General features: G+C 39.0%; 1 protein-coding gene across 1 annotated transcript; it reads right to left on the reverse strand.

Moving 5' to 3' along the window:
• Positions 1-12,178: 12,178 nt before the first annotated feature.
• On the reverse strand, positions 12,179-21,337 carry plp2b (proteolipid protein 2b). Its single transcript, XM_023288055.3, has 5 exons — positions 20,965-21,337; positions 15,754-15,909; positions 15,558-15,656; positions 13,326-13,422; positions 12,179-13,205 (listed from the first exon to the last, which is right to left on the reverse strand). Exons 1-5 carry the CDS (start codon positions 21,061-21,063, stop codon positions 13,192-13,194), a joined length of 465 nt encoding a protein of 154 aa, XP_023143823.1. The 5' UTR covers positions 21,064-21,337; the 3' UTR covers positions 12,179-13,191.
• Positions 21,338-22,960: the final 1,623 nt, after the last annotated feature.

Consider the following 22,960-nt stretch of genomic DNA (forward strand, 5'->3'; position numbering starts at 1 on the left):
TCAAGTAATTATCACACTTATAAATGACCAATAAATAATCATTGTACACGTCAATATATTTACTGATTAATTGTTATGATTCTAATTGACACCACTCCTGCTTTTATTTTGAATGTGTCGGTGTGGGAGTGTTTCTACTTGCTAACTTGACTAAATTCACTCTTCAGTCCAACACAGACCTTAACAGTAAACTGTCCCAGAGGTTGACCTCCTGCTTCAGGTTCATGCCATAAAAAAAAAAATCAATCAGTGCCTTCCACCTCACCCAATCAGAATCAACAGTTTTTTTGTGTAATAGTTTTAGTATGTTTAATGAAGCTGTTAAAGGGTTTGACCAACTATCCTACATAGTGATGTGACTCTTGAAAGTTTACAAACAATTACGTTTTTAAAGTTTTCTCCAGAAAACAGACACCAATGCCTGTATCTATGGCAGTTTTGTGATTGATGCTATGATATATCCCATAATATTGAGGCTCAAAGTTGGTTGTAGAAAAAAAATCATGCTGAACATGAACAAGGTTTCGGCTTTACATTATGACACCTGGAGAGGATGTAACATTTATTAGCAGTTTTTAAAAGAGCGCAAATGTGTTTTTCAGGCTATATATATATATATTTTCCACAATATCGTGTTGCTCTTACACACACATTCCACCTACTTATGTGCAATATCTGATACCTCATTCTCTTGTATATAGTCTTCTACATAGTATTAAAAAAATCATCTGTATATGTATGTATGTATATCTGCAATTTCTGTACTGTGTTTTTTCTTATTCATTTTTGCACTGCCTTTATCCTTTTATACTTTGTGTTTTGGAGCTGCTGTAACGGTGAACTTTCCCCACTGTGGGATCAATAAAGTTTATCTTTATCCTTATCCTTAAACACAGATGAAGCTGAACGTACAGGTAGGATTTATAGAACTTTGCATGCATGTCAGCTTCCTTGTAGTCCAGATGAAGGGTCATTCCATGCAAAATCAATCAAATCTGAAAAAGTTCCCACATGACCATCACAGAATCAACTAATTTTATGAACAATAACTTTAGTCGATTTATTTAAGCCATGCAAAGCTTTAATCAATCCCATAACCCATGCGGCCATATGACCTTTATAAGTTTGTATATTTATTGAGGCCATGCAAAATTTTACCTTTATGCATTAAACATTTTCTGAGTTTCAGGCCCTTGAAGTATTTAGAGGTGAGCTGCATTAAATTATTTTATCATTTCTTTTTAACATTTTTGAGTCCCCATAACTTCATAACTACAGGAGTTAGCCACATAAAATTTAAGCTCTGGTAAAAACTGCAACCAAATCAAATTTCCATTCATTCTAGGTGTCACAATCTAAAGACAAAACCTTGTATGTGTTGAACATGATTATTTTTTTTCCCCATAACCACCTATAAGCATCAGGATCATGCTGCTCAACATAATGGACACTTCACAGGCCCTGCATGACCAGACAGAGTGCTTTCAGTTGGAGGCTCCTTCAACTTCAACATGATGTCATTCCTGCTCACTGCAGTAATGCTTTCGGCATCTTACCTTCTGAGGACTTTGCACACTGAACTTTATTTTTTACATTCAACTGCATTTTGCACTCTGCATTTTCACTGTGAGAAAACTTTAAAAAGCATTTGGGTCATTTTCATGAGTCAAACCAACATGTAGGATAGGTGGTCATTTTTTTAAACCAACATTTTGATCCAAGGCTCATCTTCTAGTCATGATTGCTTCTATGTCACGTTATCTTTTTTCTGATAGTTCACCAGAGAAACCTTTAAAAAGTATATTTTGGGTAAACTTTCGAGGCTCATATCACCACAGGAATAGGCGATTGGTCAGCATTATGCAAAGCTTCATTAAAAATATGTTTGTTATTGTACATAAAAATGAGCTGATTCTGAGGTCAAGTGGGAAAAGTATTTTTGCTCTTCACCTAGATCACAACAAAGATGGCATCCATGCAAAGCTTCATAAATCTTACCTACAGATTCAGATTCATCTATGTTTAGTGGAGCTGAGCAATAAATTGTGATATTTTGTTTTTGTGACAGATTGTGATACAAAGAAATATAGAAATTTTCACCAGATCAAATGAGTAACTATTTGAAAAGAAATGGTCACCCTCCAAAGTTTGAGGAGATTTTGTAGTTGAGTGCAACTTTACAGAAAATCAAATAAATATATATCAAAAAAGCAGACAAGTTAGATTTTACTGAGTGCAAACTATTTAAAACCTTTCTTATATAGTGTAAAAGAAATCTTAAGAGGTACATGTTCTCAATGGCTTTTGGTTGCCCTCAATAGTCTTATTACTATGATTGATAATAATATTAAAGATAATGGTTTCAATATTTAGTATTTGCAGTTACAAGCTGCTTTCCTGTCTCCTGTCTCAGATTGTTTTGGTATTCTATACCATTTTATTTAGTTTTACAAACTGATTTTACAGGTCTTATCCTGTCTCGGTTTTTTGCTTCTGTTTTTGTCGCTGCCTGTCAGATAACTTGTGCAGCACTTTGGTCAACATCATTCTTTGTGTAACAAAAATATTTCTATACAACTGGTTAGAGCTGCATGATTGTGGCCAAAATTATAATCAAAATTATTTCAATAAATATTGAGATCAATTTGTCTATTCTTCACAATTTACTCATATTTTAAGACTTTTATTGCACTTTAACATTTATATCGAGCATTGCTATAATTTCCAGTTTTCCTTTTGTACCAATCAGCAAAAAAAGCTTAAAAGTTCATTTGCCCTATTTTACACTCCAGTTCCTGCAATGCAACTATTGCATATGCACCCACTGTAATGTTGATGCTAAAACAATTCATCGGGCAGCACTAATGTTTAGTCTATATCCATCTGCACATACAAAGTATGAAGAAGTGGGTCTCTGTGGCTCCAACTTCGAAATAAATATTTTCGAAAATATGCAAGCAGGTGTTTTTAGGGGCAGTTATTATTACACTCTGGGAAACAGTTTGATAGCAGCCAGTATGACCCCAAACAAGGGATTATCATTCCACTGCAGGTCTTTAAAACAGCATGGGTCATATAAAGGTTACTGCAATTGAAAGGCAGTAACACTACAGACCAAAACCAAGTAGGAAAGGATTTTAAATAACACAAGATAACCTCAAAATGCAGAATACAGGCAGCACAAAACTGTCTGCAATAAAAAAATAGAAATTAAAGCTGCAAGCAGTGTTGGACGGGTCCTCGCATCCTTGCTGGTCGGCGAATCCACGCACGTCTACCAGGTGGCGCTGCGACCAAGAGTGCATGTCGGCCTATGGATGTGATGAGGGCTGGACTCTGATCACACGTGTAAAATTTCAGGCAGATTGGAGCATGTTCAGGCTACTTCTAGAGCATTTCCTTCCATCCACCAGGTGGCGCTGCGACCGAGAGTTTATGTCGGCCTATGGATGTGATCAGGACTGGACTGTGATCACACATGTAAAGTTTGAGGCAGATTGGAGCATGTTTAGGGCAGTTACACAGCAGTTGATGTTTCATGGCGAAGCATCAAAATTCACGAGGCCGCCATGGCCACGCCCTCAGACTTAAGGTGAGCATTTTGATAACTTTTGATCACCCATGCCTGGAGTACATCCTGGTCAAATTTCAGCTCACTTGGTGTTACCCTGTTTGAGTTGATAGCTTTTCAAAATGTGTAAAAATCACCCAAAATTTAAGGTTGGTGTTAAATTCTAGAAAGAAGAAGATGATTAAAGAAAGAAAGTACATAAAAAAAGAAGCAATTAAATAAATGGGAAAAAGTTAAGACAATTAAACTTTTATAAAGTATGGGGGGAAAAAAATGTAAGAAATTAAAGAATTGTATTTAAAAAATAAACAGGAAATTTGTAAATAAGTGTTGTAGTCTTTTGCAGTTAATTGATGGATAGGCGTAGTGAGAGACAGCCAGACAATGGGGTAGAAATAAGAATGAGAACAACTAATACAGCACGGGGTTGCGAGCGGGAATCGAACCAGGGCCTCAGCGTTGAGGACCTACTACATGCGTCAGTGGCTTAACCCGCAGAGCTATACGATCACACATGTCGCATGTTAGCAAAGGTGCACCAATCCAATAGAAAGTCTAGGGGAAGGGTTAGGGTTGGAGAGGTAGGTCCTGACAGTTGTAATTTATCATAAAAAATTGATATAAAAATTTAAATTTTTTCATAATTTAATATTAAGCCACTCAACGCAAAAAAATTATAAAATAAAGTTGGGGTTTTCCCTTCAGCATTGTGGTTGCATGTCTCCGTTAGAGGGTATCTAGACCCACAATGCTGAAGGGAAAACCGCGGATTAATTTCTCGGATTATTCTGTTGCTTAGTATTAATATTAAAAATATTTATGTGTCATATTAAATTTACCTTATTTTTCATTAATGCTGTAAGGACCTTGCTCTGTAACCCTAACTCTATCCCTAGACTTTCTATTGGATTTATACACGTTTACAAGGCAAGAACATGTGTGCTCATGTAGCTCTACGGGTTACGCCTTTGACGTATGTACTAGGTCCCCACCGCTGAGGCCCGGGTTCGACTCCCGCTTGTACACCCCATGCTGTATGAGCTGGCCTACCTCTTATTTCTAACCCTGTTGTCTGGCTGTCTCTCACTACGCCTATCCAAACAAAAAGTGAAAGACACTACTACACTTATTTAAATAGTTAAATGTTTATTTACAAATAAACACCTTAAAGACAATAACACTTTTACTAGGAATTAAACACAATTTACTATGAAAACTTTAAATATACAATTACACATTAAAATCTACTACAAGTTCTTAAAATTACAAACTACAAGAGTTTAAACATTTAATATTGAAAATAATATTTTTACTCATCACATCCAATAATACTTTTCACTCAACAATTACACATTAAAAAGACAAAACATTTGGACATCTAATCTAATATTATAAAATCATGAATAATGACAAAAGACCACAACTAAACTTTTAAGATTAATCTAAAAACAGACAAAAAATTGGAAAAACACCAATGACACTTTTGAATATCTAATTACACAGAAGACACAATAACAAAATCCCAAAAAAACAAATAAATTTACATATCTTAAAACGTTTTCTATTCTGAAACAAAAACATCTACTTGTTTCTTCAAACAGTTCCTCTTTCAATGTTCTGGGTTGCACTATGAATTGATTTACTAATAACTCTTTTCTCAAAACTGCTTCCCTCATAAAGTCTACTAATAGTTGACATCATTGATCAAACTAATGTTACCTTCTGATCACCACTAACTATACTTTTCAGTGAATACAATCAAAGTTTCTGGACCATTTCTAAATAGCACACAGGTGAACGTCTCACCTAAACTCAAATGGATACTCTAAATGTGAAATCAAGACTCATGTTCACAACTTTTAAGGCTTCGATTAAACAGAAATTTCTAACTAACAAAGAAGTACTAAGACACTTTGCACATTTCAGTCCTCAGACTATCTGACATTTCAAACTAACAGACAACTACACATGGACATAGAAGACACGAGTCCTTGGACTATCTGAAGGTTCTAGTTTACAGACAACTACTGTGAAACTTTGAAAATTTCAGCCCTCAGACTGTGTGAAAGCTCATCTCAGGACTCAAGAGGTCTGTACACTTAGAACATCTTGGAAATCAGGGTTCAACCCTCGAGCACAAAGCCTAAAGTCCAACCTCCTCACAAAAACTGTCGAGTCCAAACTCAAGTTAAAAATTAAAGCTGCAGGCAGCATTGGACGGGTCATCCATCTTTCTCTACAAAACTCCTTTACTTTGTTGTAATGATGGTTGAAAGAGGTTGTCATACAGCCAAAGTATGTATATATTGTAAATAAAGCTGCTGTAACAATGTAAATTTCCCCTGGAGTGGGGAGAAATAAAGAACTTTATCTTATCTTATCTTATCTTATAAAGTGTCAAAAGAGCCCTGGGCTGGATTCGAACCAAAAACCTCCTGGATGAGAGGCAGATGACTTACCACTGCGCTATTCTTCCTACTGGGTGTAACTGTTAGTTTTCGTAAATGATGGTACACAAAACTATTAAGGAGGTGAAGATAATAAAGGTACTAAGGTGGATTTCAACCGGGCACCTTCAACATGCCAGGCAAAAAACTTACCTCTACACCACCTGTCCTACAAGATGTTACTCTAACTTTGCTTAAATGATGCTAGCAATTAGTACTTCAGAGCATCCAAAGGACACATAAAAAGTGTGAGTGGGGATTTGAACCATGGACCTTCAACATGTGAGGCACAGAACTTACCTCTGCACCACATTTCCTACAAGGTGTTGTTGTAAATTGGCTTAAATGATGGCATCAATCAGTACTGGAGCAATCAAAGGACAAATAAAAGGTGTGAGTGGAGATTTGAATCATGTGAGGTACAGAACTTACATTGTAGGTTTGTTTCTGAGACTGAATACACCCAATCTCATCTGATTTGCAAAGCTAAGCAGGGTTGGGCCTGGTTAGTATTTGGATGGGAGACTACCTGGGAATACCAGCTGCTGTAAGCTTTTTACTTCTCCTCACAACCTGAACAAGACACTGCTGGTCATTCACTAGAGACAGCTATCAACTAAAACCTCTTGGTTTCTTTATTATACACTCTATGAGGTGGATAAGCTGCAGCTCATGCTGATTTATTGCTGGTTCTGGTTGGAGCCAAAGAACAAAGGTGTCACCTGTTGGAGCAGCTGATGTCCTGCAGCCTCTTCACCACAGAAAGCCTCTGACAGCTTCAATTCTTTACACTCTGACTGCAAGACACCAATCACATAGGAACATATACATGTGTGGAACAAAGAGCTGAACTGACACTCAACATGTGTTTGACCATTTATTGATAAAGACATTCAAACATGTCTAGAGATAGAACACCAACGCACGGTGTAAGAAAGGTCAGAACAGACTTCACCTGCTCAGGAAACTGAGGTCCTTCGGGGTGCAGGGAGCAATTCTGAGGACCTTTTATGGTTGTGTGGTGGTATCAGCCATCCTGTATGGAGTGGTCTGCTGGAGCAGCAGCATCACGGCTGCAGACAGGAAGAGACTAAAGAAACTGGTTAAGAAAGCAAGCTCTGTCCTGGGCTGGTGTTAGACAGGAGGATGATGACAAAGCTGTTGTCTATCATGGAGGACATCTCCCACCCCCTGCAGGAAACAGGACCATCACCGGCAGCTCCTTCAGGGACAGACTGCTTCACCCACGATGTTTGAAGGAGGTCCTTCCTTCCTGCAGCAGTCAGACTGTGTTCAATCAAACCTGCTCCCAGTAGTTCAGATCACCCATGAAGTAACTGCAATAAAATGTAAATAAGTCAATATGTGCAATTTCACAAGGTTTTTTTTTTTTTACAAGCATTTCTATTTCTTCTCTAAGGAGAAAGCATCTATTTATATCTGTGCACTGAGTGCTGCTTTTCTTTTTACTTTTTTTCCTATCTGCTACTGCCACACTGAAAATTTCCCCACTGCAGAATCTACCTATCCATCCATCTATCTATGGTCCATCTACCTCCCTACCTATCTATCCATCCATCCATCCATCCATCCATCCATCTCTCTCACGGGTGTGGGGGTTGATTCACCTGTTCTCAATCACCTTAATCCACGAAGGCCCGGTTCTTCATTCTTCCGCTCTCTGCCAGACCAGAGACTTTGAAACCAGAACCTTTCTCCTACAATTAGTCTGGTTTCCCCTTTTTGTTTTCACCTTGGTTTAGTTATCCTTTCTGTGTTGGTTTTAGTTTCATTCGTTAAATAAACTCCTTGTAATCTTTGACCTGTGTCTGCAGATGTCCTGTGACACCAATGATCCCATCTGATATTTAGCATGTTTTCAATTATTGGTCCCATTTCTTAAAAAAAAAAAAAAAAAAAAAAGCCCCCTGAAATCTGATCAGATAAATGAATGTGAAACTACTTTGGGTCTGCTGCAGCTGCCTCCCTCTGATCTTGTTCCTGCCCACAGCACAATCTGATCAGTGAAACACTGAAGGACAACTTCAGCATGTAAAACATAAATAAGCAAAGGCTGCAACTCGTGATTATTTTAATTTTAACTTAACTTTATGTGCTGTTCAAAAACTTTATTTTTTCTGCAAATGTGTAGTGATTCCAAATCTTGGTTATTGATCTCCTTGATTACAAAAAAAATCTGTATCGACCCGGAAAAAAAACAAACATGTCAGGCACCCTATGATGTTAACTGTTTGCCTGAATGTTTTTGTTTAAAATCCTCAGTAATAACCTTTGACTGGTTGCTCTTAACCCTGTAAAACTCACTGCTGCAAAAATACAACATCAGCTTATTTTTTAATTACTATTTTCTATTATATATATCTGAAATAAACCCTAATCTGGGGTCTGACAGCAGCGTGAGGTCAAAGAAGCTGCCATCAGCTGCTGCACTTCTGTCCGTCCAGCAGATGGAGCCATGGAGCGGCAGTGAAGTGAAGAGCAGCACAAGGCAACCACCACTTCCATCCACTGACGCATTCAATTTGACTGACGCTAATGTTTTATGGACTTCCAACCACTAAACCAATAAAAGCTGCAAGCAGCGTTGGACGGGTCCTCGCATCCGAGCGGCCCGACTGGCCCACGCATATCCACCAGGAGGCGCTGCAACTGAGAGAGTAAAGTTTCAGGCAGATTGGAGCATGTACAGGCTACTTAGACAGCACTTCCTGTTTCATGGCGAGAAATCCAAAATGGCCACCAAGTGGTGCAAAGATGTGATTAGGGCCGGACTCTGATCATACATGTAAAATTTCAGGCAGATTGGAGCATGTACAGGCTGGTTACACAGCACTTCCTGTTTCATGGCGAGAAATCCAAAATGGCCGCCAAGTGGCACAAAGATGTGATTAGGGCTGGACTCTGATCATACATGTAAAATTTCAGACAAATTGGAGCATGTACAGGCTAGTAAGACAGCACTTCCTGTTTAATGGCGAGGAATCCAAAATGGCCACCAAGTGCCACAAAGATGTGATTAGGGCCGGACTCTGATCATACATGTAAAATTTCAGACAAATTGGAGCATGTACAGGCTAGTTAGACATGACTTCCTGTTTCATGGCGAGAAATTCAAAATGGCCGCCAGGTGGTGCTATGACAGTGAGTCTATATCGACCTATGGATGTGATTAGGGCTGGACTCTGATCACACATGTAAAGTTTGAGGCAGATTGATGCATGTCCAGGCTAGTTAGACAGCACTTCCTGTTTCATGGCGAGACATCCAAAATGGCCGCATTCTGCTGGTCACCATGGCCACACCGTCAGACTGTTGCAGAGTATTTTGATAACCTTTGATCAACCATGACTGGTGTCCATCCTGACCAAATTTGAGCTCTCTCGTGGTTACGGTGTTTGAGTTAATAGCGTTTTAAAATGTCCAAAAATGACAAAATGTCCAAAATATGAATCATATTTCAAAATGGCCGCATTCCGTGGCTCGCCATTTCCACGCCTTCAGACTTTTGCGGAGTGTTTTGATAACTTTTGATCACCCGTGATTGGAGTACATCCTGGCCAAATTTCAGCTCTCTTGGAGTTACGCTGTTTGAGTTTATAGATTTTAAAAAATGTCCAAAAATGACACAAAATTGTCCAAAACATGACTCATAATTCAAAATGGCCGACTTCCTGTTGCATTATGGGTAATGATGCAAGAGGCTTTTTTGTGCATCTTGATGAGTTACATATGTGTACCGAATTTCAGAAGTCTAGGTCAAACGCTGTCCGGGGGCTGAATTTTCTTAATTTTCTAGTGGGCGCTATAGAGCCATTTTGGCACGCACGCGTGCCATTCCCCGAAAATATCAAATTTTTCGCCGGTCCTGATGTGTGTGGCGATTTTCATGCGTTTTCGTGAATGTTTAGGGCGTCAAAAAGGCCGATTTGGAGGCGGACGAAGAAAGTATAATAATAATTAAAGCTGCAAGCAGCGTTGGACGGGTCCTCGCATCCGAGCGGCCCGGCTGGCCCATGCATATCCACCAGGAGGCGCTGCAACTGATAGAGTAAAGTTTCAGGCAGATTGGACCATGTACAGGCTACTTACACAGCACTTCCTGTTTCATGGCGAGAAATCCAAAATGGCTGCCAGGTGGCGCATAGATATGATTAGGGCCGGACTCTAATCATACATGTAAAATTTCAGGCAGATTGGAGCATGTACAGGCTGGTTACACAGCACTTCCTGTTTCATGGCAAGAAATCCAAAATGGCCGCCAAGTGGCGCAAAGATGTGATTAAGGCCGGAATCTGATCATACATGTAAAATTTCAGGCAGACTGGAGCATGTACAGGCTGGTTACACAGCACTTCCTGTTTCATGGCGAGAAATCCAAAATGGCCGCCAAGTGGCGCAAAGATGTGATTAGGGCTGGACTCTGATCATACATGTAAAATTTCAGGCAGATTGGAGCATGTACAGGCTGGTTACACAGCACTTCCTGTTTCATGGCAAGAAATCCAAAATGGCCGCCAAGTGGCACAAAGATGTGATTAGGGCCGGAATCTGATCATACATGTAAAATTTCAGGCAGATTGGAGCATGTACAGGCTGGTTACACAGCACTTCCTGTTTCATGGCGAGAAATCCAAAATGGCCGCCAGGTGGTGCTATGACTGTCAGTGTATATCGACCTATGGACGTGATTAGGGCTGGACTCTGATCACACATGTAAAGTTTGAGGCAGATTGTAGCATGTACAGGCTAGTTAGATAGCACTTCCTGTTTCATGGCGAGACATCCAAAATGGCCACATTCTGGTGGTCACCATGGCCACGCCCTCAGACTGTTGCAGAGCGTTTTGATAACCTTTGATCAACCATTACTGGTGTCCATCCTGACCAAATTTGAGCTCTCTCGTGGTTACGCTGTTTGAGTTAATAGCTTTTGAAAATGTCCAAAAATGACAAAACTGTCCAAAATATGAATCATATTTCAAAATGGCCGCATTCTGTGGCTCGCCATTTCCACGCCCTCAGACCTTTGCGGAGCGTTTTGATAACTTTAGATCACCCTTGACTGGAGTACATCCTGGCCAAATTTCAGCTCTCTCGGGGTTACGCTGTTTGAGTTTATACATTTTGAAAAATGTCCAAAAATGACACAAAATTGTCCAAAATATGACTTATAATTCAAAATGGCCGACTTCCTGTTGGATTATGGGTAATGGTACAGGAGGCTTTTTTGTGCGTCTTGATGAGTTACATATGTGTACCGAATTTCAGAAGTCTAGGTCAAACGCTGTCCGGGGGCTGAATTTTCTTAGTTTTCTAGGGGGCGCTATTGAGCCATTTTGGCACGCACGCGTGCCATTTCCCTAAAATATCAAATTTTTCGCCGGTCCTGATGTGTGTGGCGATTTTCATGCGTTTTCGTGAATGTTTAGGGCGTCAAAAAGGCCGATTTGGAGGCGGACGAAGAAAGTATAATAATAATAATAATTCCTAGGGTTTCAATAGGTTCCTCGCACCACTTCGTGGTGCTCGGACCCTAATAACAATTCCTAGGGTTTCAATAGGTTCCTCGCACCACTTCGTGGTGCTCGGACCCTAATAATTCCTAGGGTTTCAATAGGTTCCTCGCACCACTTCGTGGTGCTCAGACCCTAATAATTCCTAGGGTTTCAATAGGTTCCTCGCACCACTTCGTGGTGCTCGGACCCTATTAAATAATTCCTTGCATTCCAATAGGGTCTTCGCACCATTCGGTGCTCGGACCCTAATAAAAAAAAAATCATTTGAGATTAGAGATCACTGATGCATGCTGCACTAAAACAAGTGTCCTGGCAGAAAGTGCAAAAACAGATATTTCTGATTATATGTGAATACAAACAGCCTAATTAGAAATTAGTGGCGGCACCACCTCAGATTTGTTCATATTAGATTTTGATTTGTCAGGGTTAACTCTCCCTGTGGCAAATGCTAAAAGACCATTTACACTTCATTTGAGATATGTGGCAGACTGCCTCCATCTAGTGGCGGTATGATAGAAGACATGTCAGAAAAAAATGATCTAGAAATAAATAGTACCTGTTTTCAAACATTAGGTTTGTGTAGTATGAAACATTATTGTACAGTGTGAGCTACAAAAACAGATATTCATGGTGGTAACAATGGCTTTTATTTCCCAAAGCAAAGCTGCTTTGAACTGTGAAATTGCAAAGAGCAGACTCTTGTAAAGCATGTTAAAAAACATAAAAATGAGGCAATGTTTTTTGTCTTTAAAAACAAATTCTTCTTTAACTTTCTCATCAAAAGAGGACAAGTTTTTTTTTTTTAAAGTGGACTGTACTACTGGGCAGTATAAAATGCCAAAAGAAGAATATTCTGCACCTTAAAAATGTGTTACAACGTAAGAAAAAAAAAATACATAACCTGAGCAACAACAAAGGAGATAATAGGTAAAACTGGAGGATGACACTGTATGTCTTCTAAGGAACATGGGGTTGGTTGGTTAATGGCCATATACAGGTCTTAATGGTGAACTCTAAACTCTATTAGTACAGAAACAGCAAAAACATTGCTGATCAATAATAGGAGACCATTTCGAAGTTTAGGAATAAAGGATGACGGAACTGGTTAATTTGAATGAGACTTTAAGGCACTGTAACATGTAGGGACTGCAAATATTAAATAACAGAAAGGAAATGTTTAACCAGCTGAGGAATCTCAATGAAAATACAGAACACAAACTCTTGACAAAAGTATGATATTACAAAATTCCTAAAGCACCAATCTTCGCGTCAGTTACTTCACAAGTCCAAATAAGGCAGTTACCATTTACCATAGCAGTAGAAAAGTGTATTAGGCAAGCTTCTCGATGACCTCAACCAAAGTGTTACATTGCATATTACTGACAACTTTTCCTTTTTAATCTGTGGTACAGTGAGGTTGGAATAATGATATACAACATGAACAGCACCACTCACTTTGGCTACGTCATCCTCCTCTCCGGCACGACCTTAAAATTATTCTCATCTGTTCACGCCATACAGTGGCGCTAATTGAACTGCGACCTGTTCATTTTACTGTCCATCCTCCTCTCTGATTCACTGTTTTCTGAACTTTTGTTCTTCTTCTGTGTTCTTGACAGTTGCTGCTCTTGGAGTGTTTAAACTCGGTCATCTATTAAGACAGAAATCAAAAACAGCCCATATTGGAGAAAACTCCTATACATGAAAAAAGCAGATTATTGTCATAGACAGCACATTTTGAGTGGTGTAAGAATAATTGTGTTGCTCTCACCAGTGGAAGCTGCTGAGTGACCTCTGGAGTTCTTGAGTTGCAAGTAGATGGTGTAGGTGTCATAAGCAAACAGCAGACCAGCGAGCAAACCAAACACCTGAGAAACAACAGACCAGCTCACAACAACAATAATAATAATAGATACTGGTCATATAAAACACCACCAAGTTGGGGAATGCAAAACAAGTTTTATGGAAGTTTGTGAAAATACTGTAAACTATCCTTATATATATATATAAATATTGTTGTTACCCAGGTAAAGCGAAAACATAGCTCATGAAAAATGGATTAAAAAAACATAAAGAGAGAAATAACTATCTAACATCTACCTGTAACAGGAAAGTTGGGTGGGGAGAGTTGTGGCTTGTAGTGATCATTCATTAAATTTATTACAACTATAGCTGTCACTCTTTGATATGAGCTCCACCAAGGAACGCGATGGGGTTACAAAACACATCTGTCCACTGACATATTTTAATCTGGTATATGTGCTGCTGTTAACTGTCCCACTAAGAAGAAAAAAAAGGCATGTCACGACGAGAGTGAATTTCAGGCAGACCTTAACCCTTTCAAGCCCATGTCAATGTTCTAATATTTTTACTTGGAAACAAAACCCTTAATTCAGTCAGTAACAGCGACACACCTGAAAGGCTAAAAATAAACTACATTTGGCTTCATGGATAAGTGACAGGTTTTAAATGCAATTAATCTCCTTTTCTGCATCACCAAAAACTCCAGCAGAAAATACAAATGTTCACTTCTGCCTACAATGAAGAAAAGTCAATTCCAAAGCAAATAGCAGAGTTTAAACAAAGTCTGTGATGCTGACTTGACATTTTTTTTAAAAATGCGTTCTAAATTTCCGAACTAAAACTCTACCAATGTTGCTAGAACAGAAAAGAAAGGCAACAAATTCTACATCCTTTTTTTAATCATAGCAGTACTAGGCAGCCTCTTCACTGAACTGGCCACATCTGTCCTTTCAAAACTTTACCATGCCTAATTAGGTTTTGTTTCTTTGTTAAAATAGAGAGAATTTGTGTCGGTGATTTTATTCCACAATCTGGATACTCTCACCTTGAATCCACACGTAGATTTTGGAACATAGTGTTGGAAGATAATAGCAGAGGTTTTCCAGCGGGGACCAATTTTTTGTGCGTCCCAAAGACGTTTTGGCCAAAGATATATTACCAAAATTACAAGAATTGAGAATTAAAAACAAGGTTAGTTCATTGGGGTTTCACGTACTGAAGCATAGGTCACATTTATGTTTACCAAATAGTCAGAAATAACTGTTAAAACAACAGAGTCATTGCTTGATTGCATGTTGAGCAAACATGCATACGATCATCACCCATCAAAGATCCATTCTGACGCTGAAAAAACCCTGAACAGTGAATCTAAGGCAAGTTAGGAATTAAGTTCTGCTGGATTATATTTATCTGCTGGATTATAGTTTTTCAATTTCCTCTTCTAAAATCCTGTTTAAATGTAAATAGTTATGTTTTGGAATCACAGATTTGAGTGTACTTTCATGAGGATTAAGGAGGCACTGAGCAACGTTTTGACCCAGAGTTCGTCAGTGATGTTATGTTTCTATTTCCCTTTTTACTTTAAGTTTGTTTAATGACTCGTAAAGCGTTACCAGTTTAATTATCACCTATATGCTGTCCTACTTAAATTATGTGCCACCTCCCTCTCTGCCTATTGTTGCCCATGCATTCTCATTGGATGCTGCTCTTTTCCTGTTTCACTTCTAAGGTCCACCAACCTAGAGTACATCCTGTTTAGCTATGATAAAATCAAAATAGCAACATTGTTCATGACAGAGTGAAGGCATGTTTCTGAACAGCATGAACTAAAAACCACATAGGGATTCTGTGTCAATTTGCATTTTTTTGCCTCAGATCTCAGAAATGTGTCTTAACAAGCCAATATATTGCAAAAGTACTACAGCCAGCTACAGACCAAAAACGGAAGGAAGCATAAGAAATGAATTCAAGACAATATTACTCAATAATGCGCCTTCTCAGAAAGTTTGAGGGTGTATCATGTCAAACAACAAATGAATATAAATTCCCCTGTTTCAGTTTCAATATCTATAACCAGTAGGCAAATCTATCAAAGAAATGAGCCACAGATAATAGTTAATGGTTGTCAAAACAAAACAAAAAAACTTGCATGATTATAAACAGTTTCAGAATACAGTTGAGTCACTGTGGCTTAACTGACCCCGCCGGCAATGCGAGCTCCATCTCCAGCTCCTTGAATGACACAGATCAGAGAAGTGATAAGGTAAAGGGCAGCACCGATGGCAGCACGGATTAAATCCTGCACAAAAAGAGGGAAGCAGAAGATGAAGCATTGTGCAACTTGGTATACGTGTGTCAGTGTGTGTGTATGTAAGGGTGTGCTGTAGAGGACTCACAGTCCAGACCCAGTGGACCACTTGGAACTGCTTGTCTAGCTCCATCATGAAGACGATGAACATGATGGTGGCAAATACCATCTCACAGATGGCCACAGCACTGTAGCCTCCATACATAGATGAAGCGTAGCAGATGAGTATTATCAAACTGATGAGCTGCAAGGGACATGAGAGGAATAGGTGTGGGGGGGAAGAGAGAATGTAATGTTCAATATCCCAAAAAAATTCTCGATTACACCACAAAACCAACAGATGCTCCTCCTGTGTTTGACTGTGCACGTCATTTTGAATTACAAAATTTAACCTTCATCAGTACACGTAGCAAAACCTACTTCATCCGTACACTAGTATTTCATCAGTTTCACATTTCTGTACCTGTCCAAATCCTCTCAATGTATATTTTCCTAAAACGTGTGTCATCTATATATACACAAATATGAAAGAAACAATGGAATTACTATTGATGATTACTGACGTGTATTGCTTACAATATTAGTGTAAGAACTCCTGAATTGAAGTGAAACACAATGCATCTGAAGCAGTCATCACAAGAGCAACACAACACAAACATACATAAATAAAAGATGCACAGTCCTTCTGGGGTCCCCATGGACCCCAAAATGATTTTTTTTATATTTACACCACAAACCTGGTTGGAATCAAATAAGCTTTGGTGTTTGAGATGGCAACTATGTGGGTGACAACAACTTAAAGTGACTGAAAAATTCAACTTACAATTAAAAAAAAAGACAAGTTTTATACAGTTTTATATATGTGTACTGATGAGGGTTAAATAGAATGTAGTTGTAGTTGGTCATCTCACTGCAACAGAAAATAATCTGTGTCCATTGAACTGTCGAGGCGAGTCGGACAGTAAATCACTCCAACAGAGCCCTCATTGTTGTTTACTTCGGCCACTTGACTTGTTCCAAGTCAACATTCACGTGATGATAATTTTTTTGCAAAGGAAAAACATCTTTTGCACCAAATACTACTAGAGTGAGACAACTGAATACATTATAATGCACTCAGTCAATCACATACTGCTTTCTTCTTAGATTTACAGTGAGTGTTTGTTCTGTCATATTTTTCCATATGAGGGGAAAAAAAAAATCAGCCTGCATTCTTGTCAATCCGCTGAAATGCTGCCAATGTGGAGAAACCATAAACTTAGGCTTCCTACAGCTCACTATCAGTCATTTTTTCAATATCGCTATTGTCGCTGCTGTCAAACTGTGTGGGCAGATGCTTTCACACAACCCAGAAGAACTGTGCGACAACTGTGAAGTAGTGAAAATGAACATGAACAGTTTTCATAACTTTTAAGCCTAACAATTTAATTTACTAAAAAACACTATATTACAATCACTTTTCTTCCTTTATGACAGTGTGTACAACATAGATTTGTTTATTATTTTTGCACTGTTTTACACATGCACAGCCTACCGACACACCAGGCAAACAAACAAGGCTACGAGAGGAAGCTGGAACCATTAAATGTGTGACATATTGGCTTGAAAAATACTTTTTTGTCGACCCAGTTAATCACTTTATCTACTAATTATTGCACAATTAAGTTTATTAATCCTTATATTACATACATTTCTGATTCATTTCTTTGACTTATATTAGTTATGATCCTTTTTTGCACACTTGTCTTTATGGAAAGTATGAAACTATGCATGTCCCAGCACATATTGTGTCTATAGCAAGCAGGGCTGCAACGATTACTTTCATTGTTCATCTATGTGTTGATTATTTTCTTGATCAACTGATTAGTTGTTTAGTTAATAAAATGTCAGAAAATTATGGAAAATGGCAGTGTTTCCAAAAGTCCAACATGACACCTCAAAAGCCTTTTTTCATCCACAACCTGAAGATATTCAGTTTACGGTCATTAAAACTGCTTTCTTGAAGTGTAATAATTATTTACGTATTGCTGACTAAATAAATCATGCATCTAAAAAAAGCACATCCTGTGCATTGTAGGATCCTATTCTCAGGCGCAGACAACTCAGGAGACAGTGTCAAATCCCTGCAGTCTATATGATACACACATGATTTAATGGAGGCGACACCAGCCCTACATCTGTCACCACAGCCTCCCCTCCCCTCACATGAAACACAGCCAGCCAGCCAGCCAGCGAGTCAGATGCATCAGTGCTTCATGTGTTCTCGAGACTGGCACAGGCTGCCTCTGTAGAGCAGTGAGGAGGCCGAGGCAGAGGCCAAGGTCCTACACAAAGAGGCTCTATTCAGGCCGGAGCCGGCTGCTCTGAGGGCAGCGGCTACGGAGGAGGCCGTCGCACAGAAAAACACCCACTACACAAGAGTCCTTCTGAACAAGAAAGGCTCTGAGATGTTGACACCTTTATGTTTTCCACACAGCGGTGGATCTGTTTGCATGGGGCAGCTATAAAAGATCCCAGCTAGGATCTATTCGCATCAGTATAATGAGCTGCTCGTTTACATTGACTGAAGGGAAATTGTTGCGAATGCTTGGCTAATTATAGTCAGTAGCAACATGAGAGCCAAGAGCTAGTTGGTCGCACAGAGACACACCAAACAGTAATGGTTGCTAGGGAAGTCGCTCACATTTTGGGGCTTTTTTTTTTTTTTTTTTTTTGCATTTGCTGTGGCTCACCAGAGTGGATAGCATGTGTGTTGAAAGCTAAACAGAAAGTTTCATTTCATCACTCCTCTTGCACATAATCTAGTCATTTTCTCTTATTGCATAACTTGCGTTCTCCACCCTGCTTTACTTCCATTCTTTATTCTGATTAATTCCAACAATTTGATAAACAAGAAAACAAAAAAAATTCCAGTCAAAAGGCAATGTCACAACTCAGAATTTTGACAGGAAGTAAGTGCATGACTCATCTCAACTTATCACTACAGGCTTAACTGTGCTGCATGACAAATAGAAATTTGCACTACATGGGTGTGTGGCTGTGACCTGTACATTTCCCTGCAGCTTCAAACGTGTCCAAGCACGGTCATCCCTCTGACAGGCACAATAAAAGCAAAAACCATTCATTTAACTTGATGAGGCACAGAACTTTCATATTTAAACTCGCTGAAATGACATATACTCCTTAAGACTTTTGGTTTACGTTCTTAAAGTTTTGAGAATCCATAATCCAGCTGTCGGGGTTAAACACCCTATTTCCTATTTAAATGAAAAATAACCATAATGTGCAGTAATTGCATATCTCTTCCTGTTTCACTCCCACATCCCTCTCCCTGTATTGTAAACTATTACAGACATCCACCATCACAGATGACTTCCTTTAGAGATTATCGTGTAAAGTCATGAGTGGGAGAGGAAAAAACAAGCTGTCGAGGGTATCCAGTGGAGCATGAAGCTATCCTTGAATGGCACAACAGAGATGTGTGCTAAGCAGTTCATGCATTCTTTGTTCCCAGGACTAAACTTCACACCAGTCTGGAATTTCCATTACCTCGGAAAGAAAAAAAAAAAAGAAAAAAAAACTTTACAGTGGGTGGACCACTGACCACCGACATCTGAGAGCCTGCTTTATAATGAGCTTGTTGAGTTACAGGAGCAGAACCTTACCGTCAGAGAAACTGGGAACAGAGTTTTACAGATATGTGATCATATTTCAGTGCATGCGACTGATGTCAAGCTGACTAAAGAATTCAGTCATTACAAGTAAAAGCAGCACATGATAAAAATAAATTACATCAACTACAAGGAAAAGAATTGCATTCTGCAGGCGCCACTGTCAACATTATATTATTGGATTATTGTTGTTGTAATAATATGCATGTGGCATTTTAGTGACATAACCGGTCAAGATGGAACTAATATCTCACTATTTTACTTGGTTTTGGGAAGCTTACTTTATGACAAGATAAGCTGATTAATTGAGGTGTCCTGGATGTGATATTTGACTCTAACAAATATCTGTATGTCTAACAGATTCCTGCTAACAAAAGTAAACTGCATTACTTTGTCTATCTGTAATCATTCTGTGTTCCTGATTGGCTACACATGACGAGTAATAAGCTATCGACACTGACAGATAAATGCTAAAAGGTCTCTTGAAACAAATAAAGTTTTGTGTTGGAGTTTTTGTCAGGATTTTTTTTTTTTTTTTCCTCCCAGCAAATGCATATCAGTTCCACACAGCACTTATCTGTCTCCTTGACTATTAATATCTATCTGGCCAGATAAAGCAAACAAAAAACAAAACATATGGGTCTACGCCTAGATTGTATGTTCTGTATCTAAAATCTCAGTCTGTAAAATAACAAGTTTTTGTTAAATGTAGGATAAAAAAATAGAGCAGAAGTAAATGGAGGCACTCAAGTAACTGTACTTAATTGCACAACTTGCGCAAATGTACTCAGTTACTCTGGCCCAGTGAAAATTAAGAACTTATGCAAAGCATCTGAGGTTAAAGTGAGTCATGCGTTAAAAGAACGCATGGCTGTGAAATGCAAACAAAGGCATTCGTGTGAAAATGGTGGTCAAGGACAGCATAATTTAAACAAAACATCTTCCCAGACAGGAGGTGATTGTACTTTTCATTTTATTATTAGGACTCATTGGTGTTGCTCTAATGGTTCCATTTGCGTCTTGGTGGTTGCATATATTCCAGTTAACTATAGCCAGATGTGCAAAGATATAATGTAGGGGGGAAAGATCCTTTTATGAGCCTTTATACAAGCAGGAATGTGGTATGCAATGCATTTTCACCTCACCATACTTGGACTATTACTAGTCTGTCTACAAATAGTATGCAGCCTGTGGTATTTAGTACAAAAGGAGCTGCCTGACGGAGCTACTGGGCTGAGTTAACTCAAATGACCTTTTATCTGCCATTAACCCTCAGCATTTGGCTCATTGGTGAGAAATGAGAAAACAGAGGAGGCACAAGTGACAGGTGGAAACCCTTAACCCCTCCTAATGATCCCTCAACCCCCTGACCACATGCTTTTCATTCCCTAACCACTTTGAAAAGGTGAGACAAAACAGAAGAAAACAGAACATACAATAATAATGAGGATATCATCTCTCCGTCCTCTACTGCTGACAAAAATCAATATCTGTACTACATTAACCCACTTTATCAGCTATGAAATATTGATTAGTTGCAACACACCACGTACTACAGACAATTTTGTAAACATTTAACCGTTAAGAAGCAAAAAGTTACCAGCAAGCCGCCCTGTCCGTGAACTTACTATTTCTGTAGCGAGGATGAAGCCTTTCTGGGTCTTCGTGTAACTTTTCAGCCTCTCCAGGCAGTTACCAGCGGGGCTGGACGCAGTAGTATCAGCCATTCTTCAACAACTAACCCAACAAACTGACAGGATGAGTTCTACTACGGTCTTACTGCCAGCAACAGACGAGCAGAGCGAACAAAAGTCGCCGAGGAGGAAAGCTAGCTGAGAAAGTTCCACCGCCGTTGACTCCAACTCCCGCTCAAGCTACCAACAAGTTTTTCCCCTCGCTAGCGGATGAATCAGTTTCCCCGAGAAATACCCGGACTGGCCTCCGTCACCGACCGCAGCCGCTCGGCAGAAGCCCTGCTCTGTGTGTGTGAGGAGGGAAGGAGGGGTGGAGGAGCTGACAGCGGGGCGTTGGCTTTCACTTTCCCCGGGGGGGGGAAGCAGCAGTTGGCACCGCCGGGCCGGGGGGCTCTCTGCTGCTTTCAGGTGCTGCTCGGAAAACCCCCGACTCCCCGATCCTGGAGTTAGAGCGGCTCTGGTGGCTAATACTGAGTATACTCAACAACAATGTGTAAAAGCAGGTACAAGTGTAAGTATTCATGCAGTGTTAAATAATATGAAATAATGTTTTCGTGTTCATATCCCTTGTGTTTGATTTGTCCGTTAATCAAAACTCCACTTGAAGTTAGTGTAGAAATATTGTGCTTCAAACAACGACTCGGAATCAGAATTTTAAAAACCTTGAATTTAAAAGTCCCCTGTGTGTGAGCTCGCACATACAGGGGATTTGACATGGTGAATGGAGTTACAGTACTCAGCAACAAGACAGTAAAATAAATAAATAAATATAGTATCTAAATCTGAGAAATTCTAAAAAAAAATACTATATGTTAAAAGAGAAGTATAAAAAGTACACTGTAAATAAATACAGTGTAAATAAAGTACTGTGTAAAAATAAATGAGAATGCAATTTAAATTACAGTATTGCACATGGTATTAATATATTGCACATGAGATAGAAATATTGTACTCTTAAGTGACACCTACAGTTACAAGTGTTATGTCAGATTAAAAACTAAATAGAATTTCCCTCGGGATTAATAAAGTATCTATCTATCTATCTATCTATCTATCTATCTATCTATCTATCTATCTATCTATCTATCTATCTATCTACATGTAACACATTAAGTGTGTACAGTTGGACTAAAATTTATTTGCTCTTATGTAATGTGAATTATAAATTAAAAAATGACAGCTCTTGCTAGCTCGCAGTCTTGCTATATTAAAAATATAGACCTTAGAGTGAAATCTCAGTGCTGCAAAGTCACTCTTGAGACTCATCTTCAATTTTTTCGATACTTTGTGTGTCCTTCTTTATTTTGGATGAAAAACTCAGTCCTCCTCTGCATTGAGGATACCAGAGTTGCACAAATTTCTGATGAGATCTTCTGCCATTTTTCAGAAACTACATTTTCGAAAGGGTTGTGATGTTCCTTCTTTCTCTTCTGTTGGATTCAAGTCAGGCAACACACTTGTCCAGATCACAGTTTTTACTTTGTTCTTGTTCAGAAGCTCTTGCGTAATTTTGGCAGTGTGCTTTGGATCATTATCATACTCAGATATTCTTCTTCTGCCAAGCTTCTGCAGACTGGGAGTCATTTTGTCACCTAGTATTGGTTTATTCACAAGCCTTTATGATGCCATCTAAAGATGTCATTATCCAAGACCTTGTGTACTCAAGGAGCCCCATATCATCACACTCCCACCTCTGTGCTTACAGTCACTATGCATTCACTGTGCTCGTTCACACTAAACCTTTTGGATTCCATCTGATTTACACAAATGTACTTTATTCGTCAGGCTTCTTTGCAGCTATTTTTCGCAACGTTTAATCTTGTAGTCTTGTTCTGTAAAGCAAGCAATGTTCTTTATTGTTGGACGTCATCCGTAGAGATTGATGTTATGCAGTGTCTTTCACGTTGTCTAAACTGTCACACATTCTGAT

Source organism: Amphiprion ocellaris, chromosome 8 (assembly GCF_022539595.1).
Source record: "Amphiprion ocellaris isolate individual 3 ecotype Okinawa chromosome 8, ASM2253959v1, whole genome shotgun sequence".
Lineage (NCBI taxonomy): Eukaryota > Metazoa > Chordata > Actinopteri > Pomacentridae > Amphiprion > Amphiprion ocellaris.

What these genes read in the sequence shown, in the direction of transcription:
- plp2b (XM_023288055.3), bottom strand. Translation starts at nt 21,063, where the DNA reads ATGGCTGATACTACTGCGTCCAGCCCCGCTGGTAACTGCCTGGAGAGG. An exon ending in TGGTCCACTGGGTCTGGACT is followed by an intron (nt 15,657 to 15,753) that starts GTGAGTCCTCTA and finishes CTTTTTGTGCAG; the next exon opens with GATTTAATCCGTGCTGCCAT. An exon ending in GAGCTCGCATTGCCGGCGGG is followed by an intron (nt 13,423 to 15,557) that starts GTCAGTTAAGCC and finishes GTTGTTTCTCAG; the next exon opens with GTGTTTGGTTTGCTCGCTGG.